Source organism: Hyla sarda, chromosome 6 (assembly GCF_029499605.1).
Source record: "Hyla sarda isolate aHylSar1 chromosome 6, aHylSar1.hap1, whole genome shotgun sequence".
NCBI classification, from domain to species: domain Eukaryota; kingdom Metazoa; phylum Chordata; class Amphibia; order Anura; family Hylidae; genus Hyla; species Hyla sarda.
In genome coordinates this window covers 170974026-170996795 of record NC_079194.1, presented here as the reverse complement: position 1 = coordinate 170996795, position 22770 = coordinate 170974026, and the positions used below count along the sequence as shown (strand labels likewise).

The window sequence follows — 22770 nt, the reverse complement described above, 5'->3', positions numbered from 1 at the left end:
ATGGCTGCAGGCTGTATGTCTGTACTGGTCTGCCCCCACAGTGTTCCGATCACCGCTCCTCCGGCCCGGGTCACCATCTACTGCTATGGCCTATGGACCATAGCAGTAGGTGCCGGGACCGGGGAGCGGTGACCGGACCACTTAAGATAGCACGGCCGGTCACTCACCAGGCCCCGGTCGGCGCGCGTCCTCCTGCGGTCCTCCTGGTCCTGCGCTCCTCTGCCTCTATGGTTGTAGGCACGTGATGTCACTGACGTCCCGTGCGTACAACCATAGAGACGGAGGACCGGACCGCAGGAGGACCGAAGGAGGATCGCAGGAGGACACGCGTCGCCGGGTAATGGTAAGTGACCGGCGGACATCCTTATGTCCCGAAAAGATTTTTCGGGACACAGGGATGTCTGGAATAGGAATACCTATGATTATCTGCCCGGGCCGGCTCCCGTGTGTGGCTGCAGACGGGGGCCGGCCAGAACAGGTAAAAACTAATACTGTATACTAAAAAGCAGGGGGCCACCAGCTGTTGTAAAACTACAACTCCCAGAATGTCCGGACAGCCTTTGACGTGCTGGGAGTTGTAGTTTCACAACAGCTGGAGGCACCCTGGTTTTTAGTATACAGTATTAGTTTTTACTTGCTCTGGCCGGCCCCCGCCTGCAGCCACACACAGGAGCCGGCCCGGGCAGATAACCAGAAATTTTCCTATCCTGGACCTCAGTACACGGCGTATAAGACGACCCCCCGACTTTTCAGAAGAAAAGTCTGGGTTAAAAAGTCGTCTTATACGCCGGGATATACGGTAGTCTCTTTTACCATAAACCTTGCATCTGAAAATGCTGCTTTACTTCAGCACCACTAGTAATTAAAGGGCCATAACCTCTACTGTCTCTTAGTAAATGCTCTTACAGTATATATTCTATGATGAATCAGATGTCTTGATCAGGTGAATTGGGAACATGGAGGTCACAAATTATATTACTAAAGATATTTAATTTAAAAAAAAATTGCTGCTGCAGAGAGTAGGATAGAGAAATTGTCCAACTTGAAAGCTCTGTGTAACCGAAGAACATTTTTCTCTGCAGGTTTGTAAAATGAAGACTGATCTTTTCTGTGCGACCCTCATGTCACCCTAAAATGAGTGCACGTTTTCAGCTGAATGCAGCAAGTTAAAAGCCCAGAGCTCTCCAGCCACTTACTAAGTGATTTAACAGATAGGGATTCATGGACCTGCAAAGCCATGCACAGATTTCTTCACCTTTTTTTTTAGCTTTAACTCTTTTTCTCTTGCATTCTAGATATCTACTCAACCCAATCCAAATCTACCCAAATGCATTCTACTTGGACACATGAAAAAGTGGCCAGATAAAAGGGAATCCGTTTGATAGTCTGGATAACATTTGTGGTCTAGAATAGAGGTTTTCAACTTATGAAACCGTTAGATAGGATAAATAGGATAAGACCAGGTTCCCATACAGGAGTTTTTTTTTCGGCAAGCAATTTGGTGCACAACATGTACCACAATATGCAATGAAAATCACATCGAATTTGTGCCCCATTTGTGACGGAATAAGTGGCATGTGACTAAGGTCTTGGGATTGGGAACAGCCAAAAAATGAAGCTGGGTAGTCCATTACACACCAATGGATCCCATTGACTTTAATTTCAGGTGGGACTGGACAAAACAGCACTGCTTGTAGTATTTTTTGTCTACTTGGGTTCCATTTTTTAAGGCTTTCATAAAAGGGTATTTATAAGCAATTTTGAGAACAAACAAAAAATAAAACAAAGAAAGTAGCACCTTCCAAGGTGCTGGGCAAGATACCAAGGAAGTGCAGGGAACACAAATTTACATAACTGCCACAGAGAATTGCACCAACACATTTATAACAGATGTAGGAAACAATAATTCCAGCAGGAGATATATCACAGGAGAGAGACAAGGGCCAAAACAAAACAGAAGGTAATACCGACTGTTCACACATACAACCCATGAAAACTGGGAAAAAAAATGCTATTCCTGCATTCCCAGACTATAGAGGGATCAGTCACATGTGCTGTAGCCGGGTTTTCAACCCAATCTGACCACACTTTATCGAATCACCTGTTCATATACTAATTTTGTACATGAGGACATAATGGCTGACTAGCTTAGTCCATTATGTCAGAGTAGATGTGTCTGTGGACTTTCATGCCATAATGATCACTTTTTTGGCAAAAAAAAGAGTAAGACACAGAAGAACAAGGATTTAGGAGTGCAGAAGACTGAGGTATCCAGAACACCCAATAGGAATACAACCAGAGTAATCCATATATCTAAACCAGAATGAATAGCTCAGAAATTAAGCTATGTGTAGTAATGTAAAATGACTCAGGGAAAAAGTATTGAACACATGAAGACAGGGAGGAGCAAAAATTCACCTGAACAGCTAAAGTCACTAATTAACCTGTTAAGGCCCCAGGACGTACCGGTACGTTCGGAGTCCGCTCCCGTTCTATACAACGGCAGGACCCGTGGATAATGGTGCGCAGCACTGATCGCGGTGCCGCGCGCTATTAACCCTTTAGACGCGGCGTTCAAAGTTGAACGCTGCATCTAAAGTGAAAGTAAAACCATGCCGGTTAGCTCAGGGAGCTGTTTGGGATCGCTGCGGCGGCATCCCAAACATCTTACATGACAGCCGGAGGATCCCTACCTGCCTCCATGCTGTCCGATCGCTGAATGACTGCTCAATGCCTGAGATCCAGGCATGAGCAGTCAAGCATCAGAATCATCGATCAGTGGTTTCCTATGAGAAACCAGTGATCAATGTAAAAGATCAGTGTGTGCAGTGTTATAAGTCCCTATGGGAGCTATAACACTGCAAAAAAAGTGAAAAAAAAGTGAATAAAGATCATTTAACACCTCCCCTAATAAAAGTTTGATTCACCCCCCCCCCCCTTTTCCCATTTAAAAAAAAACTGTGTAAATAAAAATAAACATATGTGGTATCACCGCATGCGGAAATGTCCGAATTATAAAAATATATCATTAATTAAACCGCACGGTCATTGGCGTACGTGCAAAAAAATTCCAAAGTCCAAAATTGTGCATTTGTGGTCACTTTTTATACCATGAAAAAAAGAATAAAAAGCGATCAATATGTCCTATCAATGCAAAAATTTTACCACTAAAAACTTCAGATCATGACACAAAAAATGAGCCCTCATACCGCCCCATACGCGGAAAAATAAAAAAGTTACAGGGGTCAGGAGATGACAATTTTAAACGTATACATTGTCATCTCCTGTCATAGTCACTGTACAGTAATAAATGGCAGCCTAAATTCCGCTGACGGATTTTCTAGGCAAAAACAAGTCAAACGTCATGTTAAATTCAGCACAAAATCACTTCTGAAAGCAGTAGGAGAAAAGGGGTTAATAGCAGCCCAGTGTATGATTATTGCTGCTCTAGACGTGTCTGTCCACACTTGGATCATCTGGTGTACAGTTCACCACTAAGAAAAGTCTTGGAAATGACATTTGCTGTGATAAAAGATGGCTGAGCTCCAGCTGGGCCAGGACTCTGCTAATGTCTATGAAATCTGTTATCATGCGAAATAAGCATTGAAGTCTGTAATCGTACAGCCAGACAATCAAGTGTGGACAAACCTTAAGCTAATTCTTAAAAAAACAACAACAACAAAAAAAAACAATAAGAGAATTTTCAGAAACAGGCAAAACTTCCAATGTCTGCAAAAGAACGGACATCAGACTAGGCTGTGGTACTTGAGCAGCCCTGCCGCCTTGAAACTTGGCAGAGAAATTAAAGGAAATCTGTCACACAGGCTTGTAGTGCGGGTGATGCTTATTAAAACGGTACTTACATTGTCCAGATTCACCCAGCAGTTCCGCCACAAATCATGTTTTTCTATTTATGTTAATGAGAGCCTTGGGACATGGGCGGAGCTCTGATCCGAGCTTGGGGAACGCTGACGTCATCTTCGCCAGGCGGCCGCTCCGCCCGGCTCATCAATATTCATAACCCCCCTCCCTGCCCCTTCGCTCGTGTTAGTGTATGGTGCATGATAGTGTTAGTGTATGGAGTTACTGTGTTCTCCCGGAAGTGGCATTCCCCTCGGCTTCACTGCCGCAGCCATCTTTGATAAGTAAGAAGCCAGGGGGAATGCGCTTCCGGGAGTACACAGTAAGTGGCCCATGCGCCATACACTAACACTGGCGAAGGAGCAGGGAGGGGGGTTATGAATATTGATGAGCCGGGCGGAGCAGCCACCCGGTGAAGATGATGTCAGCGTGCCCCTACCTTGGATCGAAGCTCCGCTTGTGCCCTAAGGCCCTCATTAGCATAAATAGAAAACGTGATTTGTGGAGGAACGGCTGGGTGAATCTGGAAAATGTAAGTACCGTTTTAATCAGCATCATCCGCACTACAAGCCTGTGTGACAGGTTTAGTGCAGGTGATAGTACTGACCTTTAAAAGGGCAATTTTCTACATTTGGCAACCACCATCAGCTCCAGGAAAGCTACAGTTTGCTTTTATACCCTAACAGTTATTAAACACTGTCTGAAGCTCTTAGCAGCATATACAGCTGACAGATTCCCTTTAAGGGTAGGGTCACCCGTAGCACTGTGCCCGTGTGTTCTGCTTGCAGCAGTAATCCGCCGCTGCAAGCAGACACAGAGGGAGCTGCAAGTCATGCAGATGTGCAGCTCTCCAAACATCATGGCTGCTCCGTCTTCTCCCTGAGCTAGGCCGAGAGCAGCCGTGATGTCTGGAGTACATTGCCCATATGTGCACGACTCACAGCTCCCTCTGTGTCTGCTAGAAAGGGGCAGTAGCGCATCCGCAGCGTCAAATACACAGCAGATGTGCTACGTGTGACCCTACCTAAATGGGTTATCTAGCACTAGAAAACCAGAGCTAATTTCTTCCAAAAACAACACCACTGCTGTCAGCAGGTTGTGTGTGGTATTACAACTTGGCTCCATTCACATCAAAGGAACAAAAATGCAAAACCACACCCAACTTCCACAACACTGACTGCATTGGATCAGGAATGTGATCATTTCATAGTTTGGAGCAATTGTTTTTTGTTTTTACATTTCTTCCCCACATTTTTTGTGAATGGAGGGTGACAGCAGTGACAGGAGGTGCAGCAGGGTGATAGCAGGTGTAGCAGGTAGGAGGGTGAGAGGAGGTGCAGCAAGAAGGAAGGTGAGAGTAGTTACAGGTGGTGCAGTAGGAGGGAGGGGGACAGGAAGTGCCTGGATAGAATTGTTACATGTGACAGGCTGGAGTGCAGGATCCGGACTCCTGGCTGGGTGTGCAAACCTCCTACACACACACACACACACACACACACACATACATATATACATACATACACATACACACACACACACACACACAACAGCTCTCCTCCAGCCACCTCGTGACTGTCTCCCTTATCTCCTGATGGAGACCTGAGCAAGGCAAGGGGAAGGAAAACACCCTTCACTACTGCTCTGGCCACAGACTTGCTTATGCACTGGGGCAAGTGGATGGAAAGATGGGGGTTGAGGAATAAGAGGCGGCAGCAGCTAAGGGGAATGTGAGGAGCTACCACCTGCCACAGAAGAGGCGCTAATGGGGCTACAGCCCTGGGTGTCCAACCATCAGCCCTGGGTCTCTCACCGAGCCGATTTTTGTTATTTTTGGGCCACCTAGGTCCATGGTCGGGCCGGCCCTGCCACCGCTGCTGCCCACTCTTCTAAAGCTGGTGCACCCCAAGCTGCTTAATAGTGCAGCAGCTGCTTTAAAAGAGTGAGCCTGCCGGCTAGCCCGGGTGTGACGAGGGACGTCACGCAAGTGACGTTCCTCCGCAGACCCGCGCAGGAGGATGTCAGTGACGTCACTCGTCAGGCCACCGCTGGAGAGAAGAAGCGGAGCGCAGGCCAGGTGAGTGTGTCTGTGTCTATATGTCGGGGGAGTGTGCTCCCTACCTACCTAATGTGGGGAGTGTGTGGCCTATCTAATGTGGGAAAACTGCTGCCTTACTAATGTGGGGAAACTATGCTGACTATGTAATGTGGGGGAATTATGCTGCCTACCTAATGTGGGGGAACTATGCTGCCTACCTAATGCTGCAGATTAATGTGAGTTGCATTCCTGTGGAGCTCTTAAATATGCAGTGCAATTTTATGGCATAGTACTTTATTTTTTCTTTTGGCGGGTGGGGGGCTGCATTTCAGTCTTGGACTGCGGCAGTACAATGTCTTGGGCCGGCCCTGGTGCAGCCCACCAGATGAAACCAGCCTGCCCCTCAGTTTGCCACCGAAAATGAGTTGAGAGCCTCGACCTCGGGGGAGCCGTGGCATTCGGGAGGCTCGGTGTGGACTTGGAAGGGCCGGCTCAGCAGAAAGGTATTTGACCAATATGTTGAAAAGGTGGGGTAGAGGTATTGGCCAGACCACGACCCCACCGCCATCTTATGTCCCTCTGTCGAGATGTATAAAAACCACAATGCTCAGCATGCCCAAACTGGCTTGCTGGGAGTTGTAGTTTTGCAACATCTAGAGGCATCTTGATAGTAAAAAAAAAACCACTGCATTGAAAGGCTTCCAAGGCAGTGTTCCACAACCAAGGTGCCTCCAGGTGTCGCAAAACTACAACTCCTGGCAGGCTCAGACAGCCAAAAGCTGTTTAAGCATGCTGAGAGTTGTAGTTTTGCAACAGCTTGAGGTACATTGGTTGGGGAACATTGCCTTAGAAGCTTTCCAAGGTAGTGTCCCACAACCAAGGTGCCTCCAGGTGTTGCAAAACTACAACTCCCAGCATGCCTAGACAGCAAAAGGCTGTTTGAGCATGATGAGAGTTATAGTTTTGCAACAGCTGAAGGCACTCTGGTTGGGAAACACTCACCTACTGTCATACCAGGCTACCTAACTTATCTACATACATGCCTACCTAGCTACATACCTGACTACCTACCTACTTACCTAAAAAAAAGCTGTCTACCTAATAATCTGGCTAGTTACCTACCTACATACCTTACTACTTGGCTACCTACATGCCTATTTTTACTGAGCGGGACACCAAGGGGGCATTTTTATAGTGTGGAGGCCTATAGATGTGTAGAGGATGGCACTGGCACTGGAACGCACTGGCAAAATGCAGAGTCTAACATGTTTGTCCTGCAGATGCCGAAGAGATGAAGTTTTGGCTGGAAGAAGCCGTCATGTTAGTCTCATCCGTATGGAGAAGAAAAGGAAAAAGGACAATGCTGATCAGAAAAGATGCCATCTGTGAGTCCCTAGATGTAATTTTATGGCTACGTTCACATGTGCATATTTTCTGCTGCAGATTTGTTTTAGTAGATTTTGCTGCCCACTGACTTTAAGCAATAGCAAAAATCTGCTACAGCAAATCTCCAGCAGAAAATATGCAGGTGTGAACGTACCCTTAATCACTTATGGAGTCCAACTCCAAAGTTTGGATGTTCAAATCAGGGCTGAAGATTTATTGCACCATATAACATAAAGTGCTTTGTTCTATGGTGCAAGAAATCTTCAGCCCTGATTTTAACATCAAAACCTTGGAGTTGTGCTGTTACTTTCTTTGTCTTTCTGTACTGTGTACAGCTGGTATCTACTTCTATATACCTATATGGTTCTGTATATAATCAATTATATGATATACAGAGCAGTGTAAAGCTGGTATATACATCTATATGGTCCTGTATATAATCACTTACCATCTGTGCACAGGATCTGTATACCATGTATCTACCTCTGTATGGTGAATGTATTTGGGAATATGGTCTTTTGTATAGTTAATTTTATTCAGTATCAAATATAGTGTTATTAGTCAGTGGTAATGGTGGTGGTCATTGTATGGCGGTATTATTTGTTCCTACTGGTAATACACAAAACTAGCAGTGTGCACCTGTGCACGTGTTTCATATTTTTTTTTTGAGTTAACAACCATTTTTGTTTTTTGGATTGGTATTATATATAATATTGGTCTTAGTTTTGGTTAGATATGGTCATTAACAATATGGCGGTAATATGTATGGTTGATAACATTTCTCCTTTTATATTGGTATACTGTGCGCGATTGGGTGTGGTTAGGGGCGTGAATGAGGGTGTGGTTAGGGTGTGTGTCTGGGATTTGGTTAGGGGCATGACTAGGGTGTGTTTAGGGGAGTGGCTTGGGCCATGGGCTCTAGCCCCCAGTCTTTTGCAGACCTAGCAACGCCCGTGCTCTTGGCACAGGCTGCTCAGTGCTGAATTCAAGGGGATACATCAGCCACCAGGTGTATCCAATTTTCTCCCATCCTGTTGACTATTGGACTCCCGAACACCTAGGTTCTAGGAGAAAATTCTCAGTCGTCATGGAGACCTGGCATCTGGAATTTTTCGAGCCTTGTGTTAGAGATACTATTGCCTGGACTGGGTACACATGCAAACTCTGCAACCCTTTTAGGTATTGTACTGACAGAGGACACAAGCTATCGAACATTCTGTAGGCACACACTATTGGTGTTTAGTTCTAATAATTAATATCTCCCATGCCTGTTCGGTTTGTGATGTAAAGTTAATCTCTGAACACAGTCTTACAGTTTTCATTAACACATAATCTACATGAAAGCTTAAATACTTATCTTGTATTGGCTATGATTTACAACCTTATTATACACCACAGCTACATTTACAATTCTGCAAGCTTCATTCCTGAACTCTGTCAGCCTCCCCTGCTGATTTAGTGTCTGTTCACTCTGCTGAATGTGAACAGCCATCTTCACACCAGGCACTTTACTGTAATCATCATAGGAAAATGATGCATCTGCATTAAAGCAGCTCAGGTTACCTTGTTTATTCACAAGCGTTTCCAGTTAAAAGAGGCAGAATTGTGAGTACAGCTCTGGAGTGTAATAAAAGTTATAACTTAGGATGAGTAGAAGACATGTCATAGTAATGCAATGTATCTACAAATTGACTTACATACTTACATCTAGATTAACCCCTTCAGGACCAAGCCCATTTTGGCCTTAAGGACCAGAGCGTTTTTTGCACATCTGACCACTGTCACTTTAAACATTAATAACTCTGGAATGCTTTTAGTTATCATTCTGATTCCGAGATTGTTTTTTCGTGACATATTCTACTTTAACTTGGTGGTAAATTTTTGTGGTAACTTGCATCCTTTCCTTGTGAAAAATCCTAAAATTTGATGAAAAATTTGAAAATTTTGCATTTTTCTAACTTTGAAGCTCTCTGCTTGTAAGGAAAATGTATATTACAAATAAAAAAAAATTTTTATTCACATATACAATATGTCTACTTTATGTTTGCATCATAAAAGTGACGAGTTTTTACTTTTGGAAGACACCAGAGGGCTTCAAAGTTCAGCAGCAATTTTCCAATTTTTCACAAAATTTTCAAACTCACTATTTTTCAGGGACCAGTTCAGGTTTGAAGTGGATTTGAAGGGTCTTCTTATTAGAAATACCCCACAAAAGACCCCATTATAAAAACTGCACCCCCCAAAGTATTCAAAATGACATTCAGTCATCATTTTAACCCTTTAGGTGTTTCACAGGAATAGAAGCAAAGTGAAGGAGAAAATTCACAATCTTCATTTTTTACACTCGCATGTTCTTGTAGACCCAATTTTTAAATTTTTACAAGGGGTAAAAGGAGAAAATGTATACTTATATTTGTAGCCCAATTTCTCTCGAGTAAGCACATACCTCATATGTCTATGTAAAGTGTTCGGCGGGCGCAGTAGAGGGCTCAGAAGGGAAAGAGCGATAAGGGGATTTTGGAGAGTACGTTTTTCTGAAATGGTTTTTGGGGGCATGTTGCATTTAGGAAGCCCTTATGGTGCCAGAACAGCAAATAACCCTCACATGGCATACCATTTTGGAAACTAGACCCCTTGAGGTACGTAACAAGGAATAAAGTGAGCCTTAATACCCCACAGGTGTTTCACGACTTTTGCATATGTAAAAAAAAATTATTTTTTTTCACTAAAATGTGTGTTTCCCCCCAAATTTCACATTTTTCCAAGGGTTAATAGCAGGAAATACCCCCCAATATTTGTAACCCCTTCTCTTCTGAGTATGGAGGTACCCCATAAGTTGACCTGAAGTGCACTATGGGCGAACTACAATGCTCAGAAGAGAAGGAGTCATATTTGGCTTTTTGAGAGCAAATTTTGCTCGGGGGCATGTCGCATTTAGGAAGCCCCTATGGTGCCAGAACAGCAAAAAATACCCACATGGCATACCATTTTGGAAACTAGACCCCTTGAGGAATGTAATAAGGAATAAAGTGAGCCTTATTACCCCACAGGTGTTTCATGACTTTTGCATATGTAAAAAAAAAAAAAAAATTCCACTAAAATGTGTGTTTCCCCCCTAATTTCACCTTTTTGCAAGGGTTAATAGCAGAAAATACCCCCCAAAATTTGTAACCCCATCTCTTCTGAGTATGGAGGTACCCCATAAGTTGACCTGAAGTGCACTATGGGCGAACTACAATGCTCAGAAGAGAAGGAGTCATATTTGGCTTTTTGAGAGCAAATTTTGCTCGGGGAGCATGTCGCATTTAGGAAGCCCCTATGGTGCCAGAACAGCAAAAAAAAAAAACACATGGCATACCATTTTGGAAACGAGACCCCTTGAGGAACGTAACAAGGGGTACAGTGAGCATTTGCCCCCCACTGGTGTCTGACAGATCTTTGGAACAGTGGGCTGTACAAGTTTTCATTTTCATGGACCACTGTTCCAAAGATCCGTCAGACACCTGTTGGGGGTAAATTCTCACTGCACCCCTCATTACATTCCGTGAAGGGTGTCGTTTCCGAAATGGGGTCACATGTGGGGTTTTGTTTTTTTTGCGTTTGTCAAAACCGCTGTAACAATCAGCCACCCCTGTGCAAATCACCTCAAATGTACATGGTGCGCTCTCCCTTCTGGGCCTTGTTGTGCGCCCCCAGAGCACTTTGCGCTCACATATGGGGTATCTCTGTAGTCGGGAGAAATTGCGTTACAAATTTTGGGGGGCTTTTTTCCCTTTTACCTCTTGTGAAAATGTAAAGTATAGGGCAACATCAGCATGTTAGTGTAAAAAATAAAAAAATTTTACACTAACATTCTGGTGTAGACCCCAACATTTCCTTTTCATGAAGGGTTAAAGAAGAAAAAGCCCCCCAAACCTTGTAACGCAATTTCTCCCGAGTACGGCGATACCCCATATGTCGCCCTAAACTGTTGCCCTGAAATACGACAGGGCTCCAAAATGAGAGCGCCATGTGCATTTGAGGCCTAAATTAGGGATTTGCATAGGGGTGGACATAGGGGTATTCTACGCCAGTGATTCCCAAACAGGGTGCCTCCAGCTGTTGCAAAACTCCCAGCATGCCTGGACAGTCAACGGCTGTCCGACAATACTGGGAGTTGTTGTTTTTCAACAGCTGGAGGCTCTGCTTTGGAAACAATGGTGTACCGGACGTTCTTATTGGGGGAGGGGGTCTGTGTAAGGGTATGTGTATATGTAGTGTTTTTAACTTTTTATTTTATTTTGTGTTAGTGTAGTGTAGTGTTTTTAGGGTACAGTCACATGGGCGGGGGATTACAGCGAGTTTCCCAGCGCAAAATTTGCTGCATCTCAAGATGCGAGAAACCCACTGTAAAAGCCTCGCCCATGTGAATGTACCCTGTACATTCACGGGGGTGGCGGGGCGGGGGGGGGGGGGGGGGCTTGCATCAGCTGTTGCAAAACCACAACTCCCAGCATGCATGGTCTGTTAGTGCATGCTGGGAGTCATAGTTTTGCAACAGCTGGAGGCACACAGGTTAGGAAACACTGAGTTAGAAACAGACAATGTTTCCCAACCAGTGTGTCTCCAGTTGTTGCAAAACTACAACTCCCAGCATGCCCAGACAGCTGAAGGGCATGCTGGGAGTTGTAGTTCGGCAACATCTGAAGGGCCAGATGTTGCTGAACTAAAACTCCAAGCATGCCTGGACAGTCAGTGCATACTGGGAGTTGTACTTTTGCAACAGCTGGAAGAGCACAGATTGGAGACCATTATACAATGGTCTCCAAACTGGGGCCCTCCAGATGTTGCAAAACTACAACTCCCAGCATGCATGGTCTTTTAGTGCATGCTGGGAGTTATAGTTTTGCAACAGCTGGAGGCACACAGGTTAGGAAACACTGAGTTAGAAACAATGTTTCCCAACCAGTGTGTCTCCAGCTGTTGCAAAACTACAACTCCCAGCATGCCCAGACAGCTGAAGGGCATGCTGGGAGTTGTAGTTCGGCAACATCTGAAGGGCCAGATGTTGCTTAACTAAAACTCCCAGCATGCCTGGACAGTCAGTGCATGCTGGGAGATGTAGTTTTGCAACAGCTGGAAGAGCACAGATTGGAGACCATTATACAATGGTCTCCAAACTGGGGCCCTCCAGATGTTGCAAAACTACAACTCCCAGCATGCCCAGACAGCCAAAGGCTGTCTAGGCATGCTGGGAGTTGTAGTTTTCAGACTCCTAGAAGCAGCAGTGAAGATCTTCACTGCTGCCTCTGAGGACTACATACTTACCTGCTGGTCCCGTCGCTGCTCGTTCTCGTGGTCGGTCCTGCCGCTGATCCTCGGTCCTGCCGCTGCTCCAGGTAAGTCCGCCGGTCCCCACGTGTTCCCCCCCTATGCTGCAGGTCCCCACGAGCCCCTGCAGCCTTCGTCCCCCGTTCTGCCCGACTTCCAGGGGCGGGCAGTGCGGGGGATCTGAACTTTCACCCCAGATCACTGTGATTGGTCCACAGGGACCAATCACAGTGATCGCTGACCAGGACCATCAATTGATGGTCCTGGGGGTGAAGCAGAAGTTGTCCCCTGCTGGAAACAGCGGGACTTCTGCCAGTTAACCCGTGCGATGCTGCGCATCGCCGGGTTAACTGCATGTCATTTATAAACGCTGGGATGCGCGAACGCACTGCACAACCCGGCGTTTATATATGCCATTCTGCGGGAAGGGGTTAATTAACAATGTAAGTAGCACAACAGTGTTTAAAGTGGACTAAGGGATTTGTTTTAAGCTAAGTGGAGATGTAACAGTCCACAGTCATTAACAGGAACACAGTCCGCCATGATTGATGTAAAATGTCTGAAAACAAATTATTATTTGAATACCAATTACTCCCTTTACATTTTCCATTTACTAACAAAGTAAAAACAAACTAAATTATATTACACAGAATAGAGAGAGGAAGACAAAGTACTAACACCTAACAAAGAGAACAAAAGAAGAGGGAAAAACTAAGGGGGATAGGTACCCACACACTGGAGTGTCCACTTATGTAGGACTGAACAGTCAGACAATTGACTGTTTTTCCTCAGAAAAAGTAAATTCAATACAATCAAACTAAGTTTCCTAAAGATTTGTTCATATAATGTTTAATGGAAGCTGGTAGATGTAAATGATGTGATGAAGATAAAGGAACTGAGAACTACATACACCGCTGTGGGAGGTTCAGCTTGTTTCCACAAGACTTGAATACATGTTTTCTCTACACCTATCGATTGTCAGAACAGGTTTTTGTTTTTTTATAAGTGCAGTGTGCCTGAGGAGAAAGAGTGCCGTGATCACTGACACCTTGGACCAGAACAGAGCCTAGGACAAGTGCAAACGATTTGTAAAATGGTTCTCTCCTGCTCTTCACATATTAAACAAGAGGGGGTTGTATTATGCAGGACAATGGAAACTCAGTACAAATTTAGATTTTTACACCTGATTTTCTGGAGTTTTTAATACACAGAATATGGGTGAATTTTCTCCAACACCTCAGTCTCCTGCATGGGTGGGGTCAGCTGGTCCAAATTGGGGGTATTTAAAGCGTACTTGTCTTCTCACAGAAAAAAAATGCTAATATATGTTACTTACTGGGTCATGCTGATGCTTTACATGTCTTTTTTATGGGTCCATCTTTTGTATTTTGCTCACAAAGTCCTCTGTTATGTTGCTCACCCATTCTGACATACACAACTCAGGAAGGGGAATGTCCGAGGCAAGCAATGAGCTCACCCTCACTCACCCTACATTAACTTCTGCCCTTAGTCTGTTGTGATATGCCACTTCATCCAATCACTGCATGCTGCTCTTTAACCCCACTCCTTTCTGTTTTCATGTTGTAGTCTGATAGACAAGATAGGAGTGAGCACAGAGGAGTGCTAGTCCCGCCCTAACTTACTGGACTTTGTCCATGCCTGTGCTTCAGCTGAGACAAAGATGCTGCTGCAGTCAAACAGGATTATGTTCTGGATGGTATAGGGACCCCTATTGGTCTTTTTTTTTTTATAAGCCATGCTTTCTATAAAAAGGAGATACATTTGTATGAAGTATATTAGAAAGGTTAATGTTTTGCAAAGATGTACAACCTATAAAGTTTTAGATTCTGACAGTACCAATTTAATGCTAGCTATGTGCAGATAATGAATGGCCAGCGAGACCTTTTCCTACCTATAGTTTTTCAAAAGATTTTAACTTAGACCTGCACTCAGGGTCCCAGAGAAGGGGAGAGAGGATGGATCTTAATTAAACTGTTGCCATCTAGAAAAAATGGGGAAGCAGGGTGACTCTGTATCAACTGTCTTTAATATATGGCAAAACAATTAGGCTCTCCTCGTCCGGCAAAAAAAAAAAAAAAATGCTGACTTTGTAAGTACAAGAAGCAAGGGTGACAGAGAGACTGATCACTGGGTGGCATCTGCAATGAATATTGTAAGATTGTTTTGGGGGATAGCTTGGATCCTTCTTGCCAATAAATACCTTTCAATGGTACCTGCCGATCTTCCTATTTCATAAAAATGTTTGTCAAGTCTGCAACAGTCGACAATAAAGTTTAGAAGGATAGCCCTGTAATTTTTATGAGATTTTGTACACCCAGTTTACCTGCTTACCATAAAGGAAAGTTTAGCGAGCACAAATGGTAAGAAGCTTGGAGTGAGTGAAAGTCCCTAAAGAATTTCTCACTCACTTAAAAGGTCCTAGAGACGGTAAAGCAGATGTGATAAGGCATTGTTCAGCAGTGATAGCGGTCAGCCCTGTTGTGTACCATTGTTGATTAACATGGTCAGAAAAAACTATGTTAACCTTGATATTCACCAGGGGGGAGGACATAGGGCAAGAATTGAGGTCAGAATGGAAGTTAAGTATCTGGGCTTGTAATCTCTACATCTTTCAGGATGATCAATAAGTGGAACAAAAGTCAACATTCTCTGATCTATGAGAGCATTGAGGAGGGAGCAGCTTCAGTTATTACTGTACTCATAAATTGCTCCCTTGCTTTTTGTGAGTAGAGCATTAGACCTATGCAATGTACTTGCAGAGAGGTATTTTCTGAGGGCCTTTAATTATTGAGTGTAGATGGCATCTTGTAGAGCTTATACGGGGTTTTCAAGGCATGCTTTCTATCTAAGTAAAAACTTGTTATTTAGCTTTCAAGACCATGCTGGTTAGTGGAGAGAAAGTATACACACGGATAAGGAGATTGGGCCATTGTCACCAAAAGAGATTGGCTACCATAAGTGTCTACCCCTTCTATGGTATCATGTCTAACAGACAATATTAGAAACAAGGATTTATGGGGTTAGATAACATCCATATACAAAATAGAAAACTAATTTCCATATCTAAAATGACAAATACAGCTGATGAGTTTGTATTGTTTTCTGGACATGTTCCTCCTTTATTGAAGGATTATTGTGGTACAGTAATATGTGAGCGCATAAAGGCCTTTAGTTTACAAAGCTGAAATAGCAGAATACTGGGGGACAGATGCTTACTGCCCTGCAAACAATACATAAAAAAATGAAATACAAAAGGAAACACAATATGATCATACAGAAAGCTATACACCTTTAATTAATATGAATGCACTTTGGCATCCCTTATTCACACATTTCTATAGACTGGAAGGCAACACAAGTTATACATGGAATACTGTGGCATTCCACCTTTTATAATTACTTATAATTCTGTAATATCATAAGCTAACAGAAGTAAACTCTTCTCATATGTGATGCTGCAGTTTGTATTCCAGCCACTAGATGGAGCAGTGTTTCTTTCACAAACTTTGATATCCCCTTCCAATAAAAAAATGAATTTGCAAATCAAAGAGGTTAGTCATTCTTTCAGGAATTTAAAATCCCCTGGTGCTTATTTTTAAAACTGAAAACAACAGTTTATAAACCCAGGAACAGCAGCAATATAAAGCAGTGGCAGAATGACTGATAAGTCCATTCTATTGGCTTAAATGAATTACTGAGAATATCATATGCTGTCCAAACATATACACTTCATCACAGAGCACACTATTATAGCCATAGTATCAAACATACCTTTTTGGGTTGGTGTAATGCAAATTCAAACTTTACACCTGTAAGTGAAAGAAATAGAGAGGGAATTAATGTCACCAGACTTTTTTTATTTAGAATTTTCAGTAAGAAATTTACACTGTAACAAAATTTTCATTTGCAGACTAAGCAAAAATAAATAAAATGCTATTCACAGTTAAATAACTTAAATGGTTATTCCACGGTGCAGTGATGTGCCCCCTTCCCATAGACTTTGGTTGAGGGGGCGGGCGTGACATCACGAGTGGCCGGGCGTGACGTCACGAGGGGGCGGCCCCGAACACGGAAGCCCGCACACAGCGTTCGGAGTAATGAAAGGCAGGGCAGCGCACAACCCCTTTAAGGTCAGCTACTCAGCCAGAAACAACATTTCTTGCATGAAAGAGGATATGGGTTGGTACAGTACCCAGCACTGTTTCTGTTACAACAAATAACCCAGGGAGGGTTCGAAAATCCTTCTGATACCATATATCAACGAATAAAACATTAAACTTTATTCAAATACTTGCTAAAAGTATATTTCCAAGCGAGAAGTAGTATTAAAGTAATTTAAACCACAAACTGTATTGTCTATTTTTAATATTGTTATTAATATTTTTTATTAATAATTAATTATTATTAATGTAATATTTTTAACAATTACTACTCACTTGGAAATATATTTTAACAAGCATTTGAATAAAGATGAATGTTTTATTCCTGACATATGGGTTATTTGTTGTAACGTTGCTTGACCTTCTCATGTGTCTGAGGGCAAATATTTTTGTTTGTTGTCAGTACTGATTCTGGACCTAAAGTTGTAGGCATGAACACGATATACACTGTTCAAATAAATAGTTGTAAAATTTAAAACAAAGAAAAAATTTAAATAAAATTATGGGATCACCAAATCACAGATGTGAAACAAACAATGTTTTTGGTGTAATTTATGGAATATGTTCTCCAGATGAAATAGCAGTAAAAATGAATAATTTTAGTTTACATTTCTAAAACAAATAATGAAACAAGTCTAAGAATGCAACTATGTCCACACTTAAAGGATACCTATTGTTTTTACAAACTTGTGGTGAATCCGCACACCCCTTTGCCTCTCTTCACAGAGAATAGAGCAGAACTAAAAGGGCACAGTGCTTAGCTGAGAGCTCCTGGAACACAGATTGTAGTGTAAGATGTTGGTTGTTCCCAGTCAGCTTTGGCAGCTGTGTATATGATTATAAACAAATTAGGGAGGTTTTGAAGGGAAAAGGGAAACCTTCAAGAGAAAACAAATTGACGAAAAGCAAATTGGTGGAAACAGAAGACAATATTAAAGACAGAACTGAATCAAAAATTAGCTGATAGAAATGGGATTTGCATACAGATAGAAGAAAAAAAGGTTACAGTAGGGTAAAAAGAAATAATCATGGGATGTGGACAATTGGATGAAAATGATATTCAGTGATGAATCACCAATCTGCATTGGCCAAGACAGTGAGGACTGAACCTTTCTATGGTGCAATTCTAATGAAATAAAGAAAGATAATGCCAGAAGAAAAGAATCACATTTCCTCATTTATGATATAGGATGCCATGTCAGTTAAAGCACCAGGAGCGATTGTTGACTATTATCTCAATAGTCAATTCAAAACCATTTGCACACATTTTTCTTTCTATCCCTAAAAATTGTTTTGGTGATGGTAATGTAATTTTTCAGTATAATATTGCATCTTGCCACAAAGTAAAGCGTGGTAAAGATTTTCTTCAGGAAAGGCATATCAACTCACATGTCCAGCAAAAAGTAAGGAGATCTCAGTCTAAATAAATATTCATGGTGGAATTTGAAATACTTGTCCATGACAAAGCTTTGTCCCACAAAGCTCTTCTGTCAACTGCTCTACAAGAAAGCTTAAACTATCTTGATGTACAATATTATTTTTCATCAGTGATGTCTATGCCTCGAAGAATTTGGGGTGTCATAACAGTCCAAGGAAGAGCAACCAAATCATAGCTGGGATTCCTTTACTTCGTTTTAAGCCAAGTAGCCATTAATAATATATAGATAGTAAAATGAAAACTTGTAAAGAAAACATCATAAAAAATCTTTAAAAATATGGTTAATGTTGTGATTTTGCGATTGTTTTTCGTCATACTTTGTACTTCACATTACAAAAAAATAGAAAATTAGCATTTTTCAAACCTTGAAATTCTCTTGCTTGTAAAAAAGTTAGTCATGCCTAAAATAGTTAGTCACATTTACAATATGTCTACACTATGTAGCAATAATTTGGTAAATGCCTTTTTTTTAGGATGTTAGAGTGCTTAGCAGTTTACCAGCAAATTTTCAAATCAGTTATGGATGAAATGTTTTTTTTTAATGGCTGCTGCAAGGATTTTTGCTACCATAGGTAAAAGCTAATTTTGGTGCCCCCTTGACTCCACCCATTGGCCCACCCTTTGACATGCCCCACCTTACTACAGGGGAGACAGACTGTAACAGACATCCTCCCCATGTAATCTCCTTACTGCTGAGCTGACACACTGTAACAAGCCCCCCACCTCATGTAATTATCTTACTACTGTTATGACGCACTGACCTCCTCCTCATGTAATCTACTTACTACTAGGCTTACACACTAACAAACCCCCTCCTCATGTAATCACCTTATTACTGGGGTGACAAACTGTGACAAGTCCCCTTCTCATAATTAACTTACTACAGAGGTGACACACTATAGCAAACCGCCTTCTCATGTAATCACCTTACCACTGGGGTGACACACTGTCACAAACCCCCCCTTATGTAATTACCCTATTACCGGGGTGGCAGGGGTGATATGGTGGTGCTGCAGGCTAAGCTGGTTGAGCAAGTGGTTCGGATGCTGGCTATCTAACTTTCTTGTGAAGGGCAGAGTGGCGCCCCATCAAGAAGACACTCTAGGCAGCTGCCTATTTTGCCTATAGGCAGAGCCGGCCCTGCTTACATACTTGTATGCCCTGGACCTGTACTGGTATTTAAAGCACGCTCACGGGCAGAGCGTGCTTCAAACCCAGTGGGTCCCGACTGCTCTCAGCAGCCAGGACCCAGGGTTAGTGCCAGGCATCGGCAATGGGGCCAATACCCGGCAATAACTCTTTAGATGCCACGATCAAAGTTGATTGCAGTGTCTAAAATGAAATTAAAACCATCCCGGCAGCTCAGCGGAGCTGATCGGGACCATTGCAAGGAAATCACGAGGTCCCGATCAGCTGAGATGATGGCGGGAGGGCCCTTACTTGCCTCCGCAGGCTGGAGCAGCAGAGTACCAATAACACTGATCAATGCTGAGCCAAAGCTCAAAAAAAAAAAAAAGGAAAATGTGTAAAAAAAAGTTAATAAATGTGAATAAGCCCCTCCTCTAATAAAAGTATGAATCACCCCCTTTTACCATTTTTTATATAAAAAGATTTTATAATTAAAAATAAACCTAAACATTTGTGGTATCGGCGTGTGTGTAAATGTCTGAACTATTAAAATATAAGGTTAGTTAAACCGCATGGTTGATGGCGTACACGTAAAAAAAAAAAATTACCAAAGTCCAAAATTGTGCATTTTTGGTCACTTCATTTATCATAAAAAAAAAGCGATCAAAAAGTCCCATCAAAACAAAAATGGGCCCCATAAATACTACAGACCACCCTCAAATATTCTGAAAAAAAAATGTTATAGGGGTCAGAAAATGGCAATTTTAACCCCTTAAGGACCAAGGACGTACCGGTACGTCCTTGGTCCTGCTCCCGTGATATAACGCGGGGTTACATGGTAACCCCGCATCATATCACGGCGGGCCCGGCGTCATAGTGAAGCCAGGACCCACCGCTAATAGCGCGCAGCGCCGCTTGCTATTAACCCTTTAGCCGCGCGCTCAGAGCTGAGCCGCGCGGCTAAAAGCGAAAGTAAAAGCTGCCGGTTAACTCAGTGGGCTGTTCGGGATAGCCACGGCGAAATCGCAGCATCCCGAACAGCTTACAGGACAGCGGGAGGGCCCCTACCTGCCTCCTCGCTGTCCGATCGCCGAATGACTGCTCAGTGCCTGAGATCCAGGCATGAGCAGTCATGCGGCAGAATCATCGATCACTGGTTTCCTATGAGAAACCAGTGATCAATGATAAAGATCAGTGTGTGCAGTGTTATAGGTCCCTATGGGAGCTATAACACAGCAAAAAAAAAGTGGAAAAAAAAAGTGAATGAATATCATTTAACGTTTGTAGCAAGAAAGAAAAGGTAACACGTAGCGACTCACCACTTCTGTAGATTCTTGTTTAATAGTGCTGGTGAACATACAGCTAGCACAAAAACAACAGGAACGGGTGTGCAGGGAGGGTAAGACGTAGCGGGGGGAGCTCGAGACAATGGATCCTATTTCGCGTCCAGTGACGCTTCTTCCGGTCCTAGTGAGCCCAGGTGAGTCCATTTCTTATGCATCCTGCCCCTCTCGGGGGTGGAGCTAATGGATGCGAACAGACAATGTGAACATAAACATATATGTGAATGTAACACCTATAATGTGATCACCCAGTTAAAAAATATATACATCAACCAGACCTGTCACAGGTAAGGGGACAGATCATGTCGATCATTCAGACCCAATGCGCCTAAAGCGTTGAGTCGGCTGATCCAATCAATTTCTTTTCTCATGAGAATTTTATTGCGATCTATCCCCTGTCCCTGTATTAATACCCTTTCTATGCCTGCAAACTTAATTGTATTAAGGTCATTTTTATGGACGTCTCTCATGTGTAGAATGAATTTGGGGGCTCCTTTTCCAGTTTTTAAACTATATAGATGTTCTCTGATTCGTTGGTTCAGTTGTCTTTTAGTTTTTCCTATATAGTAAAAGCCGCAGGTACACATGAGGCAATAAACCACATGTGTACTGCGGCATGAAATAAACTGTTGTACAGTAATGTGGACTCCTCCTAGTGAAAATTCTTGTTGTCCTAGATTGTATTTACAGAAGCTACAATTTTTACATGGGAAATTACCATTAGGGGCTGTTTTATGGAGCCATGTAGTGGCATCCTGTTTATTTTGCCTAGCGGACAGTTTTTTGATGTATCCTCCTATTGTGATATTACGTTTATAGGTTACTATAGGATGATTTTTAGCTATTTTTTCTAGGTCGGGGTCAGCTTCGAGTATATACCAGTTTTTTTTAATGGCTTGGCTGATAAGACTATTCATGGGTGAGTTATGGAATGTGAAGACAAACCGCTGCGTCTTATTTTTTTGCGTTTTTTTCCTCCTAATTTCCTGTCTATTTTTACTCTCTACCTTTTCATAAGCCCTCTCTATGGTTTTTTCCGGATAGTTGCGTTCGATTAACCTTTGTTTTAACTCTTTTGCTTGTAATTGGTATCCTGTATCTTCTGAATTAATTCTCTTAAGTCGCATAAACTGACTATATGGAATGCTATTATGGACGTGTTTGGGGTGAGAACTGTTATAATGTAGTAATGAATTCTGCATAATATCTTTCCGATATCCTGTGGTTTTCATTCGGTTGTCTTCTATCCAAATTTTAACATCTAGGAAATCTAATGATTTGCCTCCAAACTGATATGTGAAGTACATATTTTGTTGATTTTGTTCGTTCATATATTTAACAAAATCTTGGAAGATTATTTCATCTCCGTCCCATATTATGAAGATATCATCCACGTAGCGGAGATATTTTTTAATTCTAGAAATATATGGATTGGACGTGGAAAAAATCATTTTATTTTCTAATGTAGCCAAATAAATGTTAGCGTACGTGCAAGATACCGGGGTACCCATTGCGGTACCCCGGTTCTGCACGTACCATGTGCCGTCTTGCATGAACGTATTCTGAGTCAGGACTAAATCCATACCTTTGCAGACGAAGTCTTTGAACAGGTCGGACTTATCAGAGCCGTTCAAAAACGTCTGGAGAGCCCATATACCCGCATTGTGTGGTATGCGGGTATATAGGCTCTCCACATCAATAGATGCCAAGCGATAAGTAGATTCACAGCTGAAATCTTGCAAGATGTCCAACAGCTCATCTGTATTTTTAAGATAGGCTGGGATGCTGGGTAATAGGGGGGACAGGAGCCATTCTAAGTACGACGACAGGGCCTCGGTCGTCGACCCAATCCCCGAGATGATAGGTCGTCCCGGGGGTTGGGTCAACGACTTATGGACCTTAGGGACAATATACCATCGGGCTGGTCGTGGTATCTTGGGGATCAGGCGTTCTGCCATTTTTTCACCTATTAGTCCCTGTCGTGTGAAGCTAGTTAAGAAACCCCTAAGTTTGTTCATGATTTTGCCTGTGGGGTTCTCTTTCAATTTGGTGTATACTTCTTTATCGGATAGCTGTCTAACCACCTCT

General features: G+C 42.7%; 1 protein-coding gene across 6 annotated transcripts in view; it reads right to left on the bottom strand.

Annotated features, from left to right (window-relative positions):
* The window catches only part of CHST8 (carbohydrate sulfotransferase 8), a 765708-nt gene that overhangs the window by 5420 nt on the left and 737518 nt on the right, over nt 1–22770 (bottom strand). For all 6 annotated transcript variants that reach the window (XM_056525793.1, XM_056525790.1, XM_056525789.1 and 3 more), the window contains one exon: nt 16385–16422. In XM_056525793.1, coding sequence (XP_056381768.1) covers nt 16385–16422 — 38 coding nt within the window. The remainder of the gene's footprint in view (nt 1–16384; nt 16423–22770) is intronic.